General features: G+C 44.9%; 1 protein-coding gene across 10 annotated transcripts in view; it reads left to right on the forward strand.

Annotated features, from left to right (window-relative positions):
* PPFIBP2 (PPFIA binding protein 2) overlaps positions 1-18,290 on the forward strand; it is a 260,115-nt gene that overhangs the window by 129,327 nt on the left and 112,498 nt on the right. For all 10 annotated transcript variants that reach the window (XM_074997329.1, XM_074997330.1, XM_074997322.1 and 7 more), the window contains one exon: positions 7,352-7,465. In XM_074997329.1, the coding sequence (XP_074853430.1) occupies positions 7,352-7,465 (114 nt within the window). The remainder of the gene's footprint in view (positions 1-7,351; positions 7,466-18,290) is intronic.

An 18,290-nucleotide genomic window follows, 5' to 3' on the forward strand; every position in this document is an offset into this window, starting at 1 on the left:
CACTGTATTTCACGTTACCCAGTCCCTTTTCAGAAATGTATTTTAACATCTGGCTTTCCCAAATGTTTCTCTGTCAAGTAGCAAACAGTATCTGAGCTACTTCATCTGCTTAAAAATCTGAGTGAGTAAGAGAATTTGGCAGTTAAACCTGGGGAAAATAGGTTCTGAAATATGTTCAGTTTCTTCCAGGTTTCCTGTTTCTAAATTTCTTTGGAGTCAGAGCCTCTTTCCCACAGGGAGATGTTTTATTCTTGGGAAAATAGAACTATACACAAGATAAAATCCAGCTCTATGAGTGTTTCTGGATACTCACCCCTGCCCCTTACTAGGCTGCACAGTAGTTATTCTTAAAGCCCAGAAGAAATGTCTTTCTAGATAGGCAGTCTTTATCCCATTGCCCTGTAAGTGGCTTTCAGTCCACATGTCCATAATACCTGTGGGTTTATATTCTCGGTTATCTCATTAATGGCTTCTGTGCATGTGTTTTCTGCTGCATGTGTTTCTGTCCACAAACTTGCTTCAAGTCGCAAAGTGACATACTCATTACCAAAAAAATAAGCAGTAAACCTCTCATGAGACATACGTTTTTGCTTTGGCTTGTATTCTTGATTCCTGTCCAATTAGAACTGCCATTAGCAAAAGTCTTAGCAGTAAAACTTCTGTTTGAAACTCAGTCCTGTTGCACCCACAGACTCAGTGCCTATAGCCTGAGGATCAAAGCAAAACCCTGTGCCAGATTCTGTGGCCTACTCTACTCTCTACATGCCACACATAGAAAATGAAAACCACCAACAAATCTCTTTGCAGGGGATTCCATTGAAAGTCCTCACTCAGTGGGCATATGCCTCTATTGTTCAGGGGCCATGTGAAGGTGAGATGAAAGAGCAATTATTTCTTAGGACCCATAGTCCCTATGTAATTTATCATTTTTTTTTTACTTTGGTTTAGCAAGTAGATTCAAAAGATGGCTAATATCTAAGCATGCCATTTCTTCAGTGCCTCTTCTTAAAGGGCTGTCTGCCAAGCAGACCCTTCTAAAAGCAGGTGGGTTCTGCTGGCCAATTGAAAGATTTTGGAGAGCCTCCTGGAGGAGAGCAGCTTATCTAGTACTTCTGCTGGAGCTAGGTGTGACAGCCTAGGTAAGGTTGTGTTTAACAGGAGTTTAGAAGTGTGAGGTTACTTTTCGTCTGAAGTAGTAATAACGGCTTAATGCACTCTAAGGATGAATGCCAAGGTGTTTGTAGCAAACTAAAGCTCCGGGGCAGAAGGATTTATTAGCCCCGGATAGGGAAAGAGAGTAAAACTCTTGCTTATGGTAGTTGATCCATATTGTACCACCTTACTCTGTGGCATGGCAGTTGTGAAATTAGTGGACTAAAATGAGGTGTGGCCAGGCTACTTAAATAGGGATAAAAATTCAGAAATCCTGATGTGAGAATATGGTATTTTAGCATAGAATTATTTCAGAAGATTTTGAGCCATGTTGCTGGCATAACACTCAAGCACTTGGTAGTTCTGCAACATATGCTTGCCACTCATCAAAGACCAGATACTCCTCTTGTCTGCCAGGGCCACCATGGTGCCTGCTATGCAGTATTGGCCCTCGATACCGCCAGTGACATGGAGTTTTCTGCATCTTCTTGTCCTATCTCTGTCATGGCTTGGGGCAAGATAGGTTACCATACATAGTTACATGCACATTATTTGAAAGTGTGGAAATTTAATTATTAGATTATTTGCTTTAAATGCCATGCTTCAAACTGCACAAAATGTGGCCACTATGTACTTTATTTCTTAAGTGTTTAAAGTAGAGCTCTTCATTAATCACTGTTATCATGTGATTAACTCAAAAATTAATCATGTTTAATTGTACTGATTTCTGTTAAAACACTGAATATGAACTATATAGTGCTCATTTTATATTATTATTTTAAAATAGCACTATAAAAATTATAAACAAAAGAAATAGTATTTTTCAGTTCAACGCATACAAATACTGTACTGCAATCTCATTATCATGAAAGCATAACTCACAAATGTTGGGTTTTTTTGTTACTTGACTCCATTCAAAAAACAAAACAATTTAAAACTTTAGAGCCTACAAGTCCACTCAACCCTACTTGTTTGGCTAATCACAAAGACAAACATGTTTGTTTACAGTTATAGGTGATAATGCTGCTGGCTCCTTATTTACGAGGTTACCTGAAAGTGAGAACAGTGTTTTGCACGACATTTTTGTAGCAGCATTGCAAGGTATTTGTGTGCCAGACGTGCCAAATATTTGTATTCATCTTTATACTTTAGCCACCATTCCATTAGATGTGATTCCATGCTGATGAGGCTCATATGAAAATTTAACTTAGAAAAATGCTGTGCCTGCCTTTCATAGTGGATTCCTCTTCTTTGAGTGTTTGTTCCTCTTCATTTGTGTGCATGCCCATATGCACGATTATCAGAAGACTGTTCCCTAGCTGCATCTGTCGGGTCAGCTGTGGCATCCTGTGTGGCAACATGTCCCCAATGTCACATGTATATTTTTCCAACACACACCATGTTCGATACCTTCTTTCTGCCAAGATGGTCTTTGGAGCTTGGGTCTTACTTCACAAGTATCTGTTTTTTTCTCTAGTTCAGCTTTTTTGTAATTAGGTAATGTATTGTTCTCAAGTTAGACGTTTGTTAGTCAGCAGTGTGTGTGTGTGTGTGTGTGTGTGTGTGTGTGTGTGTGTTCCCCTCTGCTTTTATTTAGTGCTCTTGGGGCATGCAGAAGCATCAACGCTTCAAACCCTGTTCAAAATTCAGGAAACATGCATAGAGGTGACACACATGCTGAGTGCCTGAAATGTTTGGGAGAAAGCCATCTCCCAGACAAGTGTTTGATTTTGCTGGTGGGGTGGGGCGGGGATTAAGCCTAGAACTAAGAGAGAGAGAGACCAGAGGCTTAAACACCTTCTCGTGGAGCTGGCAGTCTAACTATAGCCACATGAGAAGTCCTTGACTCTTCCAATGTGCAGCACACTGACCTTGGTTGAGGACATCAGCACATGGCACCTCTTCTACTTCTGAGCGCTGCTTGCACCTCCAATGCTGAAGAGGAAGAAGCATGCAGAGGGGGCACATTCACCTGCTTGGTACATCAAAAAAGACCCTGCTGATGGCCCAGGAGGCACTCACCCCAGCACTGCATATTGTTTCATCCCCAGCACTGTCAACCGTGTTGCTGGGGACAGAGCCATAGAGTCCAATATCTGTGTACTCCCTGTGTGCCTTGGTAGTGGATGAAGGCTTCAACTTGCCCTCCACACCTTTTGAGGGGGCATGGGATCTCATTGAACTAATGGTGCTGACCCTGGAACCTCACCGGCCTGTGCTGGGATATTCATCGCCCCGGACGTCTATCTGGGCGCCAACTTTTTCCTCAGCCTCAGGCCCGGCTGCGCATATATTGGCACTAACTCCACCTCTGTCACCAGCACTGGCAGAATGGGGGCACACACCACCACTGGAAGGACTAGTGGCCCAGACCCCAGTACATTCTGCACCTCCACCCCCTCTGGAAGCACTGACTGACACCTCAGCACCATGGCAAGCTGGTGGCGAAGGCACACAGGGAGAGATCCTCTCCACACCATTCTCCATCACCACCAGGTTTGGCTCTGCCGTGGTCAGAGTTTTGGTACGCCTCGGCATCTGATGCAGACTCCTTCTGAACCGTCTGAGCCCCAAGGGTCCTCCCCTTCTTCACAGACAATGGGGTGGCAGGGATGTTTCTGTCACCCTCTGTGGATATGAGGGTGCACCAGGACCTACTTAGGCAGGTGGCCCAGGGGTTAAATTTGTAAGCTAAGGAGGTAATTGAGGATACCAATCATATTTTGGACATGTTGGTGCTGGAGGGCCCAGCTGGGGTGACACTCCCCATCATTAAGACCATACAGGCAGTTTTAATTGCCGTCACAGCTAAAGGGGTGGAGTAAAGCTATTCTATGGCACAGAGGTGATTTCAGCACCTTTATACTTACCCTCAGCCTGGTTCTCTAGTGGTTGTAACAGTGAACCATAAAGAATGCCACAGTCAGCCTAGTCCTGGCCCCCAAAATCAAGAGGCTAAGGCTATGGATTTATTTGGCATTCAATTGGTGGTCTCCAGTTGCAGGTCTCAAACCAGCAGTCCCTCCTTAGCCAATACCCCTTTAATTCTTGGCAAATTCCATAAACTCTCCCCACTGAGGCATGGCTGGTCTTTACAGCATAAGTTCAGGAGGGTCACATGGTCTCCAAGACAGCCCTGCAGGCAGCATTCCATGCTGCGGAATTGGTGGCAAGAGCTATGGCAGTGGGCATAGCCATCCATGCAGCACATATCCAGGCTTCAGGTGGCCAGTCTGCTGCAGAGGTCCAAGGCACCATTCAGGACCTGCTGTTCGACGAATCCGGCCTGTTCAACAAGAGAACATACTCACATTTAAATAGTCTGAAGGATTCTAGAGCAACCCTCAAGTCCTTGGGGGGTTCACATTCCCCCCATTGGCATGGCAATGCCAGCAACCACTGCTGCTTAGATACTCTCAGGGCTGCAGGTGGGATCAGGGATGCCAGAGGGGCAAGAGGAACAAAAATAGAAGAGAACCCCTCCACCGGCCTGGTCCTGCTCAGGGCAGCAGAAAGGCAGACAGCCATCAGGGCCTAAGCTGAACTATTGAGAGTGTGCCCAGGGATGGAGCACCAGAGCTTTCCTCTCCTTTTGGGAACCGTCTATCCCTCTTCTGCAGTTGTTTGTGCCAGTTGCATATTGCATGTGGGGGTGTCCAATTACAGCTTATGGTCGAATTATGGCTACTGCGGAGGAGTTCCCTAACCAAGTGTGAACACTGCAGCTCATGAGAGTTTAGCCATATATGGCTTATGGTTGGCTTATTTGTGGTGCTGGCAAACAGGTACTTCCCCTATGCAGGCTTCGGTGCCTCTCCTGTTGGACTCTCTTTTATACTTCAAACACTAGGAGCTGGTGGGTATCATCCCTTAAAGTTCATTTAGCTGCTCTTTCAGCTGTCCACCCATGGGTGGGGACATGTTCCTTTTTTGGGAACCTGTGGCGAACCTCTTTCTTAAGACATTTTCTCCCAGTGCTTGCTACTGATGGGGAGCAGTCCCCAGTCCACCCTGGGACTTCAACTTGGTTCTTTCATGCCTGATGACGCCCCCATTTGAACTGTGGGCCATCTGCCCCTTGTCCTACCTGTCATATGAGGTGGTTTTCTTGGTCACTATTACTTTGGCAAGGTGGGTGTCAGAGTTGTAAGTCCCTACTTTGGAATCACCAGATACTGTGCCCTGTAATGACAAGGTACAACTCCAACCCCTTTCAAAGGTGGTGTCAGCCTTTCATAGTAAGACATTTTCTCCCAGTGCTTGCTACTGGCGGGGAGCAGGCTTTCCATTCTTTGGATGTGAGGCAAGCCCTGGCATTTTAATTGGAGCATACCAAGCCTTTACACAAATCTCCACAGTTGTTGGTGGCAGTTGCAAATTGGATGTGGGGGCTTCCAATTACATCACAGTGCTTGTCTTAATGGATCACCTCTTTTATCTGGCTGTGCAGTAATCTGGCCAGGATTCCTGCCTCACTGGTGGCACTGCACTCCACCTGGGCTCAGGCCTCTTAGGTAGCATACCTGGCTCAGATCCTGGTCCAGGACATCCGGGTCCAGGACATCCACAGGGCAGCAACATGGTCCTTGGGCCATACGTTTACTAGGCATTATGGGACGAGGATGCATTCAGCAGGGCAGTGTTGCAGTCTGGCACCAGATGTGGTCCAACCCTTCCTCCTCTCACACTGTCACATTTTGGAATGCGCAGGAACAAGCACTGGAATAAAAACAAAAAAAACAGTTACTTATCCCTGTTAACTGTTGTTTTTTAAGATGTGTTGTTCCTGTCCATTCCAGACCCTCCCACCTCACCTCTGTTGGACTTCCCACAAGAAGGAACTAAGTGGGGCAAGGGTCAGCAGGGGTATTATATATGCAGTGTTGGCGAGATGTTGCCGCAGGGGGCACTACAGCTGACCCAACAGGTGCTGCTAGTGAAAAGTTTTCCAACAATTGTGCATGCGGGTACATGCACACATATTGGAATGGACAGAAGCAACACATCTCAAAGAACAACAGTTACAGCTGGCTTTTCTCCCCCCTTTGGATACTCATTCATTCCTTCGTAGCAACTTTTAGAAAGACCAAAAATAAACTCCCCATGCAAATAACATTTCAGTTTGATTTTAGTTATATTACTGCCAAGAAATTAGAAGTTATGTCTTCACTTTCACCCTTGCTGTTTCTTTTTTGCAGGCTATATATGGACTGTCTTTTCTGTTCTTTGTTTGTACAGCACCCAGCATAAAGTGGTTCTGGTCCATGACTCGGTTTCTCAGGGCTATCCAAATATTAATAAAAGTAATAATGAACTAATATATAAGATTATTCGGTATGGTCTGCATCACTTAAGCCTACAATGTAGATGTTAAAATATTTGTAACATTATAGAGTACATTTTTGAGCTTTAATAAGTTTATGAATTAAGCTTTTGGGCTTATTACGGTTCACTCTCTTTTGTAAACCAGCTCATACAACCATTCTTACAATTCCTTTAGAGAATTACTCATTGTTTCTGTCACTGTGGTCCATCCCTTGTATTTCAGTTCCTTTGCATTCATGTTTTGGCTTGTAAAGCTTGGAAAATTGTGTGGAGTAAAGCTTGTCAAGGCTAAAACATGCCTTTTATGTATTACATTCTTTTATTACTTAAGAAAGCTTTATTGATAGGTAGGTTGTCAGGTTGTCAGCAGGTTCTTGTAAGAAGTGTTGTAATTGGTTACTTTCCCGAAGAACACTTTTTATCATTTATCAACTTTAAGAAGCGCTAACAGAAGCTGAAAAAACATGTGGCCTGATAGCACTTAAAATGTTAAGAATATTCTACACTACTTTTTTTTAAAGATTTTTTTTTGTGTGTACACAGCGGTATATGGTTTTCTCAGGCTAATATATAGTCTTCCAGGGATATTATGTCTTTTTTTTTTAAACATTTTAAAGCAAGTACAGGAAAGGTGATTGATGTTTTCAAAGCAAAGATACTGTGAGTCAGGCTTTCAGGTAAGATTCAGAATGTGTTCATCTTGCTAGAAGAAAATGGTATTTTACTCAGGAATGTGAAACTTTTAAGAGTTTTCAGTGACAGACTGGATATAAAAATACATCATGTGTGGTGGGACTATTTGTTTAATAAGGTTAGCTGACATTTAATTACAGTCAGTTAAAAATGTTCTCCTTTTTCTGTTCTCAAATGACAGGTGAGTGTCCTCACAGATCAGGTGGAGGCCCAGGGAGAAAAAATCCGGGACCTAGAAGTCTGTCTTGAGGGGCATCAGCTGAAACTTAATGCTACTGAAGAAATGCTTCAGCAGGTAAAGTCTAACTGCGAGGGTTCTGATGCAGTCTTTTTCAAGATGGAGGAAAGTGTATGCATGCATCTGACTCTGAAACGTCCTGAGTAAATAGACACTGAACAGTTTTGTCTCCTTTCATCTTCTCTGCTGCCTTAAACATTATTTTCATTGTACGTTTGTTTGCTTTCCTGCTATACAGGGATTTTACTGGTCTGTTGTGTAAGTAAGCAGTAGGTGTGTAATATGAAACCACTGTACGTTGTTCAGAATACTGAAGTAAATTAAGCTGGAAGAAGGCTGGCAAAATAGTTGAATAACTTGTTAGGTTAAATACATTAATCAAATGCCACTTTCTGTAAGGGGTTAATTCTGTAATGTAGAGTGCTTTCATGTGGTTTGGTTTGAAGTTGAATTTTAAACTCATTTGATGTTGAAATGAATTAGGTTAACATTTTCTTTATTCATTTTCATGAGCTTTCTTTTCTTCTTCTCAAGGAGAGAGCTACTATATAAAGCCATTTTTCCATGCACTTCTAACCATGTACTTACAAAACCACAGTTCATTTTTAGTTTGCTGTTTAACTTAACTCGTCCATACCATTTCACAGCAGGGGATGGGGAGTAGAATACCATGAAGTAAATGTGTTTAAACATTTCAGAAAGCAGTGACAGTTTTAGAGTGACAAAGATTCTGAAGAAGAATTTGCTCTCTGAAATTTTCCATGCCTACCAAAAAGAGGTACGGTAAATGATGAGTGTCTACAGGTAATTTAGATTCAAGATATTTAGAAAAATAGTAGAGAATTTAAATACTTCTTCAAATTAGGGCTGTAGATTGGTATGGTAAATTTAAGCTTGTTTTGATCTTATGTAAGTGTTACACACTTAGCTATAGATAATACAAAATAATCATGACTTTAGATCATAACTGTATTCTCTTCATTTATATAGGCTTTCTCCAAGTTTATGGTTATAGTGGTTTTGGTACATGAATATTATGTAAATTGGGACAGACTACATATCATAAAGTTGGATCAAGTGGGTCTTTAAATTCAGAGTTTTCATATGCATCTCTTGGACAACAGGATTTCTCGATCATATTAATTCTCGCAAATTTTTCAAGCTGGGGAAAGTTGGATTCACCCCTATAAATTGTGCTAGATTTTGAAAAATGCTAGTTTTTTATCACCATGATTTTCTATTCAGAAGGTGAATCTGTATAAAAGAATGACAGTTATTTAGACCGTGAAACATCAGAAATAGGGGGGAAAAGCATTCCCAATCAGATCAGACCAGAGAGGATTTTTTTCTAGCTCAGAGGAGTTGGAGCTGGGTGAGTGGGGCTTGAAGAGGTAGGGATCTAGGTACAGGGGCTTGGAGGGGTAGTTCAGGTGCAGGAGGGATGAGGCTCAGCAGGGTGAGGTCCAAGTGGGGTGGACTCAGGGGGTCCAGGTCCAGATGCGTGTGGGTTGGGCAGATGGAAGTAGCTCCTTATAGAGTGACCCCTCCACTCCTGTTTGAAGGCATCCAGGAGAGGTTCCTCGGGGTGGGTGTGACCTAGTCCCTGCCCCAGAAGGGGCCCAGGCAGGGCATGGAGAAGGCCCTCTGAATTTGAATGCTAGTACATGATAGGAGCCACCAGCTGAGGCATCCCCAGTCCTGCTTCTTCCTGGCTCCAGGAACACGACAATAGTGAGTGAGAGAAACAGAGTCTTGCACGCATGCGCAGCTCCACCCACACTTCAAGTCGGTGATTCCTTGGCTGGGGGCTAGAGCTGGTTTTATAGTGGGAGCCACTGAGTGAAACCATAAGCCCTATAAATAATGGAATCCACTTGAAGCAGCAGCACCCTTACTGCCAGCACCTATGTTCCTGAGATGCTCCTGATGGCTACACCAGGTGTGCCTGCTCGGGACTGCTTCCTGGCAGGGGCACACCAATCTATTATTCCATGGGAAAAGAGTAAAATCTGGTAGGGGCGGACATAGTTCTGCCCGTGTGCAGAGATGTAGAAGTGCCCCAGGAGTAAATATCATAGCAAGGTAACTCTTGAGCAAAATGAAGCTGGAAGACTTTCAGACCCTGATTCTGCAGGGAGGTTCTTGTCAGTGGATCCTAATGACTTCACAGAACTCACTGCAGGATCAGGGTCAACTGGTTTTACCCAGGATCTTGTCACAAGGCAGTGACAGAGACAGGATTAGATCTCAGGAGACCTGACTCCAAGTCGACTATTAAACTATTGCATGCAATGTTTGCTTTGTTTAAATTAAACCTATACATTGTATTCTGTGATTTTTGCTACCCCTTCTATTGTTTCTGAGTGGGATTGTACAGTAAGGGCAGGTGTAAACTGGTGAATTATTTACTTTTTTCAGCAGCATGTAGAACAGGAGTCTATTTGTGAATTAGACATTAGGAAATGTATAAGCTTTATATAGGTGCTAAATTTTTACTAAGCAAGTTTTAGATTTTCAGAAGCATCTAAGAGAGTTAACAGTACCACTCCCTGTGCATTTCAAAGATACTAGCACTGTTATCTCCATTAGGTGTTTTTGAAAATACCAGCCTTAATTCATAATTGGATCGCTCATATACTATATATTGAACTGCATGGACTTGATCTTGGTGAATGCCAATTCACTTTCACTTTCTTTGGCTACATCTACACTAGCCAAAAATGCATGGCCATTTCAAAGTTTACTAATGAAACGCTGAAAGACATATTCAGCGCCTCATTAGCATGCGGGTGGCCGCGGCACTTCGAAATTGATGCAGCTAGCTGACGTGTGGCTCGTCCAGACGGGGCTCCTTTTCGAAAGGACCCTGGCTGCTTCGAAGTCCCCTTATTCCTATGAGCAGATAGGAATAAGGGGACTTGGAAGTAGCCGGGGTCCTTTCAAAAAGGAGCCCCGTCTGGACGAGCCACGCGTCAGCTAGCTGCATCAATTTCAAAGTGCCGCAGCCACCCGCATGCTAATGAGGTGCTGAATATGTATTTCAGTGCTTCATTAGTAAACTTTGAAATGGCCATTTGCATGGCCATTTTGAAGTTTTTGGCTAGTGTAGACACGACCTTTGTTGTGTTAAATGGGAAGAACTTAGCATGTATTAATAGAACCTATTAAATCAAAATGCAACATAGATCAGCATGTTTACTGTTCTGAAAATAACAGTAATTTGTTTTGGTCCAGATATGTTCTGGATTTTTAATTTTTGTTTCTAACAATTTGAGTTTCTGCCAAAGTTGCTTGTACTTGAAAAGTGCTACACTTTGATGTTTGTTTTTTGTTGAGCTTGCTGAAGTATGGTTCAGTGAAGTTCCTGTAGTAAGATATCTGATTATATCACTGCTGCATCAGTATGTAATGCTACCCTGCAAAATACCATCTGAACCCAAACAAGCAGAGACTCGTCCACAATGAAAGGGTGTGGCGGTTGGCTAGGATCATTTTGGCTTATGATTTACTGGTGCTTATTTTGAGCTCTGCTGTAAAGCTACAGTGCAAACACTGTACGAACTGTGGTTTAAGAATAAGCTAGTCTTTGGCCATGTCTACACTCCACGGTAACTTCAAAGTTGCTTATTTCGAAGTCCAACTTTGAAATAATGGACTTTGAAGTTGCACGTCCACACACACAAAGCCCCCAGCCCTTATTTTGAAATAGCGTCCTGGAACTTCGAAAGGAAGTGTCTACACACCAGTAGCCCCTATTTTAAAATCAGAGGCCTAAGCCCACAGTGACCCTCCCAGCCACCCTCCCCACCCCTCCTTCAGCTGCTCCCCCACAGCTACCCACCTCCAGTGAACCTGTCCCCCTCTGCTGGTGTCAAACTGACCCAGTGGCTCATGGCCAGTGTGGGCACCCCAGCAGACGCCTCTGCAGACTCTCTGTCTTTCCCCGCAGACCTTGGGGAGGCCAAACCTGCAGCACCCCTGCCTCACCCCTACCTCCCTGTGGTCCCATCCCTGTCACAGCCCTCCAGGTGGCCCCAGACCTGGAGCAGTAGAGGCACCTGCGGCAGCTCCCAGCCCCCCACCCCAGTGGACGAATGAGCCCTCCCCCACTCTGGCCCCCTCCTCCAAGTTTGATCCCCCACACTGTCCCTGTGCATCCCTCCTGTACATAGTTTCCCCCTTGGAAACAGGTTCGGGCATTGTTTAGTTGTTTTGAAAAAACATGTTCATTATGATAAACCCCAGTAAAAGTTACCATTGTAAACCTAATCTCGAGTCCCTAGTGCACGGTGGGGTAGTGGTGTGGGGAGAGCAGGGGTGTGTGGTGGGGGATTGGTGAGGGATGATGGAGCGGGGCGGGTATGGTGTGGAGGGTGGCTGGGAGGGTCACTGTGGGCTCAGGGCGAAGGCCTCATGCAGGGCCTCCCAGACCCTCACCCCATCCCTTCAGGCCGGGAGGCACAGGGCAGAAAGCGGCTGCTTGTACCCGGCCCCTGGGTCCACAGCCCAGCCCTGCATAAAGTGCTTCTGTTTTCTCTCCACAATATTGCTCTGCTCCCTACCACATGGTCTGCCCTGCTGTGTGCAGCTTGGCAGCCCTAAGCACATGCAGGGCGGGGATGTTGGGAGGGGCCCTTTAAGGGAGCATCGGGCTGCGAGCCTGAAAGGGCTTGTCAGCCATGTTACCCCGTCCGTGTCGTTTGCTGGCCTCTGATTTTAAATTGTCTTGGGGTGGCTGCAGGGCAGGCTGGCGAGGAAGCAGGAGGTTGGGCAAGGTGGGTGGCCACAGCCTGGGTCAGAGTTTCGAGGCCACCCACACTCACACCCCCCACTCCATCACCAGCCAGTCCCGGAGCACAGCCGTCATCTCCCCCATGACCGCCCTGTTGGCAGCCGGGCTCGAGGAGGCCCGGCTGGTTGTCCCAGAGGGGAGTGCGATGACGAAGGACCCCTTGTCATTGCGCTTGGCCTCGCTGCCCTGGTCTCTTGGTCGGGGGGTAGCACCCATTGGACCCAGCTCCTCTTCTGGGTCTGTGGGGGGCAGCAATATCTATAAGGTGATGTGGTAGCGGAACCTCCTTTGGCCCCAGGAGGCTATGCAGCTCCTCACAATGTGGGCAGTGGGTGGGCTGTGCCCCGAGCGGCCGGTGGCTTCCCTCACTCAGCAGTGTGTGTGCCACTGTTCTTTTACTTTTGTATGGCTGTTCTCCCGGTCCAGCTCTCCCCCAGCCCCTTGGCAGTAAGCCCCCTGGCCAGTCTCTCAAATGCCTCAGCATTACAGCACTGCACCCCTCTCTGGAGCAGGACCTCCTCATCCCCGCACAGTCTGAGGAGGTCCTGCAGTTTGGTCTTAGTCTGGGGGGCCCCTCTTTTGCCACCGCTTGCCCAGCTGCAGTCAGCCCTCGTTAGCCTCACTGGTGGGCTCTGGGGGATCATGGTGCTCCTGGCTGGATTACATTGCCAGCTGGGAGTGTGTGGCACAGCTCCGGCATTGAGAGGGGGCTGTACAGCAAGGTGTTTGTGGTCCCCCTGCTTTACCATGCTCTCAGCTTCCTGCCTGGGGTTGCTGGGTAGCTACTTCCTGATGTGCGGCCTGCAGTGACCGTAGAGCCCCACCTGAGCTGGCCAGAGTGTCTCTGGGCTCCTGCAGGGCTGCTGCCATGATGGACCCATTATTTCAAAATAGCAGTTGCCAAGCATCTGCACACATCCTGTTTCAAAGTTAAACTGAAATAGAGCACTACGCCATTCCCAGGAGTGGAGTAAGCACTTCGAAGTTGGGCCCCCTTACTTCGAAATTAATTTTGAACTAATGAAAAACTTGTGTAGATACTTCAAAATAGCCCCTAACTTAGAAATTAACTTCAAAATTCACTGCTAGTGTAGACGAAGCCTTTGTGGATTAGTATTATGCAGAATATCCTTCCATTTCTTGTAGAGGATGACAATAAAGAATGTAGTGGAACAGCTTAGATGCTGAAGTGCCATCTGGCATGTGACTGTCAAAATCAACTTCTCATGTTTTCTCGACAAAACTTGTAATGGTGGTTCTACTTTTACTACGACTTATTTTGTAGTCTCAGAGCTGTACCAGTGTGTCCAATGAAGACAATAGGGCCTTTTGGATGGATTTCATTGGGTTTTGAATCAAACCTTAAATATAGAAAACATGTATTCTGTCTTGTGAGCAATGAAGAAGAGGATTACGGCTGCAATTGGAATACAGTAGTGCCTCGATTTATGTGAGGGTTGTGTTCCCATGCACCCTCACGTAACTTGAATTTCGTGTAAGTTGGGGGGTAGCTTTTTTCCTGGTGGAGCTCATGTTCTGCTGTCGGGGAAGCAACCTGGAGCTCCTTTTAAAAGGTAAGTCCTGAAGTTGGGGGGGCAGCTGTGGAGGGTTAAGCCTGGCAGTGGGTTGGGGCTGTGGGAAGGGAGTAGAGTGGTTCATAGAATCACACAGCTGGAAGGGACCTTAAGTGGTTATCAAGTCCAGCCCCCTGCCCTAAGCAGGATCAACCCAAACTAAGTCATCGCAGCCGTGACTATGTCAAGCCAGGACTTAAAAACCTCTAGGGATGGAGAGTCCACCACCTCTCTCGGCAACACAGTCCAGTGCTTCACCGCCCTCCTGGTAAAGTAGTTTTTCCTAATATCCAAACTATTCCTCTCCTTCTGTGTCTTCAGACCATTACCCCTCATTGTGCTGTTTGTCACCACTGAGAACAGTTTTATCTCCATCCCTTTTAGAGCTCCCCTTCAGGAAGTTGAAGGCTTCTATTAGATCACCCCTCAGTCTTGTGTTCTGCAAACTAAATAATCCTAAATCTCGAAGCCTCTCCTCACAGATCATGTGCTCCATCCCCTTAATCATTTTCGATGCCCTCCGCTGAACCTGCTCCAGCACATTCACGTCATTTCTGTACTGGTTGCCCCAAAACTGGATGCAATACTCCAGATATGGCCTCACCAGTGCCGAATAGAGGGGAACAACCACCTCCCTAGACCTGCTCAAAATGCTCCTCCTAATACACCCCAATATGGCATTGGCCTTTTGGCTACAAGGCCACACTGTTTGCTCATATCCAGCCTTTCATCCACTGTAATCCCTAGGTCCCTTTCTGCTGTACTGCTGCTTACCCAGTCATCTCCCAGCCTATAACAATGCTTGGGATTCTTCCATCCCAAGTGCAGGATTCTACTCTTCCCCTTGTTGAACCACATCAGATTTCTTTTGGCCCAATCCTCCTATTTATCCAAGTCACTCTGGATCCTATCTCTACCCTCCAGCATATCTACCTCTCCCCCTAGCTTGGTGTCATCCACAAACTTGCTGAGGGTGCAATCCAGTCCCTCATCCAGGTCATTAATAAAGATGTTGAAGAGCACCAGCTCCAGAACCGAGCCTTGGGTACTTCACTGGAAACCAACTGCCCTCCAGATATTGAGCCATTAACCATTACCCATTGGGCCCGACCATCAAGTCAGCTTTCTATCCATCTTATAGTCCGTGTATCCAATCCATACTTCCTTAACTTATGGGCAAGAATGTTGTGGGAGACTGTACCAAAAGCTTTACTGAAGTCAAGGTATATCACATCCACTGACTTCCCCATGTTCATAGAGCCAGTTACCTCATCATAGAAGCTAATCAGATTGGTCAGGCATGACTTGCCCTTTGTGAATCCATGTTGACTACTTTTGGTCACTTTCCCCTCTTCCAAGTGCTCCAGAATGGGGTTTCCTTGTGTATCCCCTCCATTATTTTCCCAGGTACTGAAGTAAGACTGACCAGGTTAGGGTTGTTGGGGGTGGACCCACCCATGGGGGGTGACAGTTAAACGGGCGGGGGGGAAGGGTTGAGCTTGAGCTGCGCATGGGGCTGGTAAGCCGGAGCTGTGCTCAGGTGGTGAGCTGGGCCGTGGGGGGTTTGAAATCAGGGCTGGGTGGGTTTGAACCAGGGCAGGGGTGGCGGGGGGAGCCAGAGTTGTGTATGGAGAGGGGGTTGAGCTGGCAGGGTGTTTGAACCGGTACCTGCGGAGTTGAGCTGGAGCCATGTGCGAGGGCTGGTGAGCAGGAGCCAGAGCTGGGTGCAGAGGTTCAAAGGGGGTTGAACCAGGGCTGCACAGGGCCAGGGAGGTTGAGCCAGGGCCAGGGAGAGTGGGATTTTGAGTCGCACTTAACTCACGTTAATGCGACTTAAGCTTAACTTGAAATTGCTCATTTTGAGGGTTTTCTGTATTTTTCTTTTTTTCTTTTTAAAATCACTTAGCATATAGGATCTTTCAAAAAGTCATTGAAATCAATGGAAAAACATTTGTCTGGATTGGCCCTAAATAGACATCCCATTCTAATTAAGAAGAAATTCATTCTGAAAGTGCTATGAGTTGCTTGAAGTTTGTTTTGATGTGTAAGTTTAATATTAGAAATTCCTGAGTCTATCCACTGCTTGAAATAAATTAATTAATGGGGAGAAGAAAAGAGGTTTTAGCAGTCCCAGTACAGCTCTTTGTTTTAGATAAGGCTCTAGTCCTTTGGACAGATAAAAATATGGCATGGGCTGAACAGCTCTAGTCTGTCACTCTCTTGTTCTGTGAAATCCGTGGTCTGGCATGGTTTTAGTTAGCCAGATGTCCACTTATCATGGATGTGGGCAAGTTTCCCACAGTCCCAGAAAGTTTGTTTCCAGCCACCAGAGCTGACTCTCAGTGCTGTTATTTAGCTGTAATTTACCCCCTAAGTGTCTTCTAAGAGCCCAGTAAGCTATGGAGGTGTTGATAATCTGCTATTAACCTCTTGTTTGGCACCAGTCAGGCCCCAAGAGAGGTTCAACTTATGTTGTCCATCTGTAGGTAAATTATGAAGGGTGAGATCAGATGTGAAGTCTCTGCTCTGACTCTTGAGAATAGTCTGTTGTCTAATTAGCCTTCGAAATGACTGTCCAAAATTGACCAAGAAAATAAGTACAAACTGAGCTGTGAGCAAACTCAATCTTTCAAGAGCAAGTAGGACGTGATTCCTCAGGGTGAGTCTTTGTTGTGCCCTTCTCTCATATCAGCCCCAACTCCGAGCCATGCCTTGACTATTTGCTTCTGCCTGCCATCCCTAGCCATCCTGCGTGTGGCATATGACCAGCATTAGTCAGTCTAGAGGACTTGGGTAGTTTGTTCAGCTAGTCCCCATGACATTAGGACGAGAGGCGTTTTCCTGAAGTCTAGTCCCAGAGAGTCATGGATCAATTAGATTGTCTTCAGGACACTATCATTTAAGAATATAAATAGAAAATACATATCTGAACACACACGGGTCTGAATTTATGTCTTTGCTCCTCTTGGGGTGAGATTCTGGACAGCCACTGCATAAATTTGAGAAGCAGGGGAATGGTGCAGGGAACGGTCTCCTGTCTCATGTCTTTGAAAGGATTAGCCAGGATGCCACTGGCAACCATGGTACCCACTCATCCCCGTACCAGGAACGAGGGGTTTAAAAATGCAGGGAGAAATAGTGCAAGGGGAGCAACTTTCATGTGTGATGAACCATAGCTAGTAATTATTTCATTCTCAGTCATCTTTCATGTGTACGATCGGGCCAGATGCATATCTCCATTACAGTGGTGTAAATCTGGAATAACTATTCATCTAATGGGAACTTTGCGGCCCAGCAAGGATTAGGTTGTCAACTTTGAATTACCCAAGGTACCAGAATGCAGTCATCTTTCAACACTTAAAATTTGCAGCAAGACCTTGCAGTAGCTGGCTTGGTTTGAGAGTTTTAAATGGTGATCTATTCAGTGTTCTTTTTAGTTATTAGCGAGTGTATTGTTGTATAGTGGCTGCTTTTGCCACTGTCTGCATAGGTGAGTTTTGCACACCTTTTACTAGCTTTCACTTAATATAAGTACTGGTGTGTTCTTCACACACACATGCAAAGACAATTCAAACAGTCCAAGTATTAGTAATGTCAGTGCTTTCAGTGTTCTTGGCTTTATAATCTGCAAATGGTGAATAAGAGAGCTGTAATTCTCTGTCTGCTGCTGTTTTGCACCGTTTCATGGAGATTACATATGTACATTGCTCTTAGCTGTGTTTTGAGTTAAGCAAATATCTTATTTCTACCACAGCTGACACACAGCACTTGAAAAGTACGGTCCTCATTAGTGGTGGTTCTTGCTAAGTTTTGCTCATCAGGTAGGTCTCTACCTATTTTGTTTCAAAACTGTTTTATGTAAAGATGAAAAGTATATCTCTGTGTCTCTTCAGAAAGTACTGAATACAGGGTACTTGTGCAGAGTAGATTTTTCTTACCTGAGAATTTTTTCTATGATGTGTCTGTAACTGTATCGTGTGACTTTCCTCCTGTTCTTATGGGCTACTGAATATCCCGGACCTTGCTGTATTTATTTTATTTTAGGCTATATAAACACTATGCAGAGGCTTTTTTCCCTAAATTATCCTATCTTATTTAAAACCTTCTTATACCAATTTAACAAGATATGTGCAGTAATACATTCCCCAATTTCAATGGCATTATTAAAAAAAATGTTTTCATGTAAAAATAAAAATGTGAATTTATACAATGCACTCTGAGCATTTCAGAAATAAATCTTCATTGAGAAATAGCATGTATGTTTGACGTTTTCTGTGCATTGATCTGTGTGGTACATATACATGACAACAGTTTGTGCATGGCTTTTCTTTATACTCATTCTGTTCAGAAATATTTTCTTAGTTTTATGGTAAAAGTCACTGCTTTAAAAAGTTATTTGTTGACCAGTTAAAAGAAATACTAGGAACATTTTTTAAATAGAGAAATGAAGGTGTTGGTTATTTGTTTTAAAAATTAAGTTTTAAAAACAGACATTTTTGTAGAATATATTCCATTT

Source organism: Carettochelys insculpta, chromosome 6 (assembly GCF_033958435.1).
Source record: "Carettochelys insculpta isolate YL-2023 chromosome 6, ASM3395843v1, whole genome shotgun sequence".
Taxonomy (NCBI): domain Eukaryota; kingdom Metazoa; phylum Chordata; order Testudines; family Carettochelyidae; genus Carettochelys; species Carettochelys insculpta.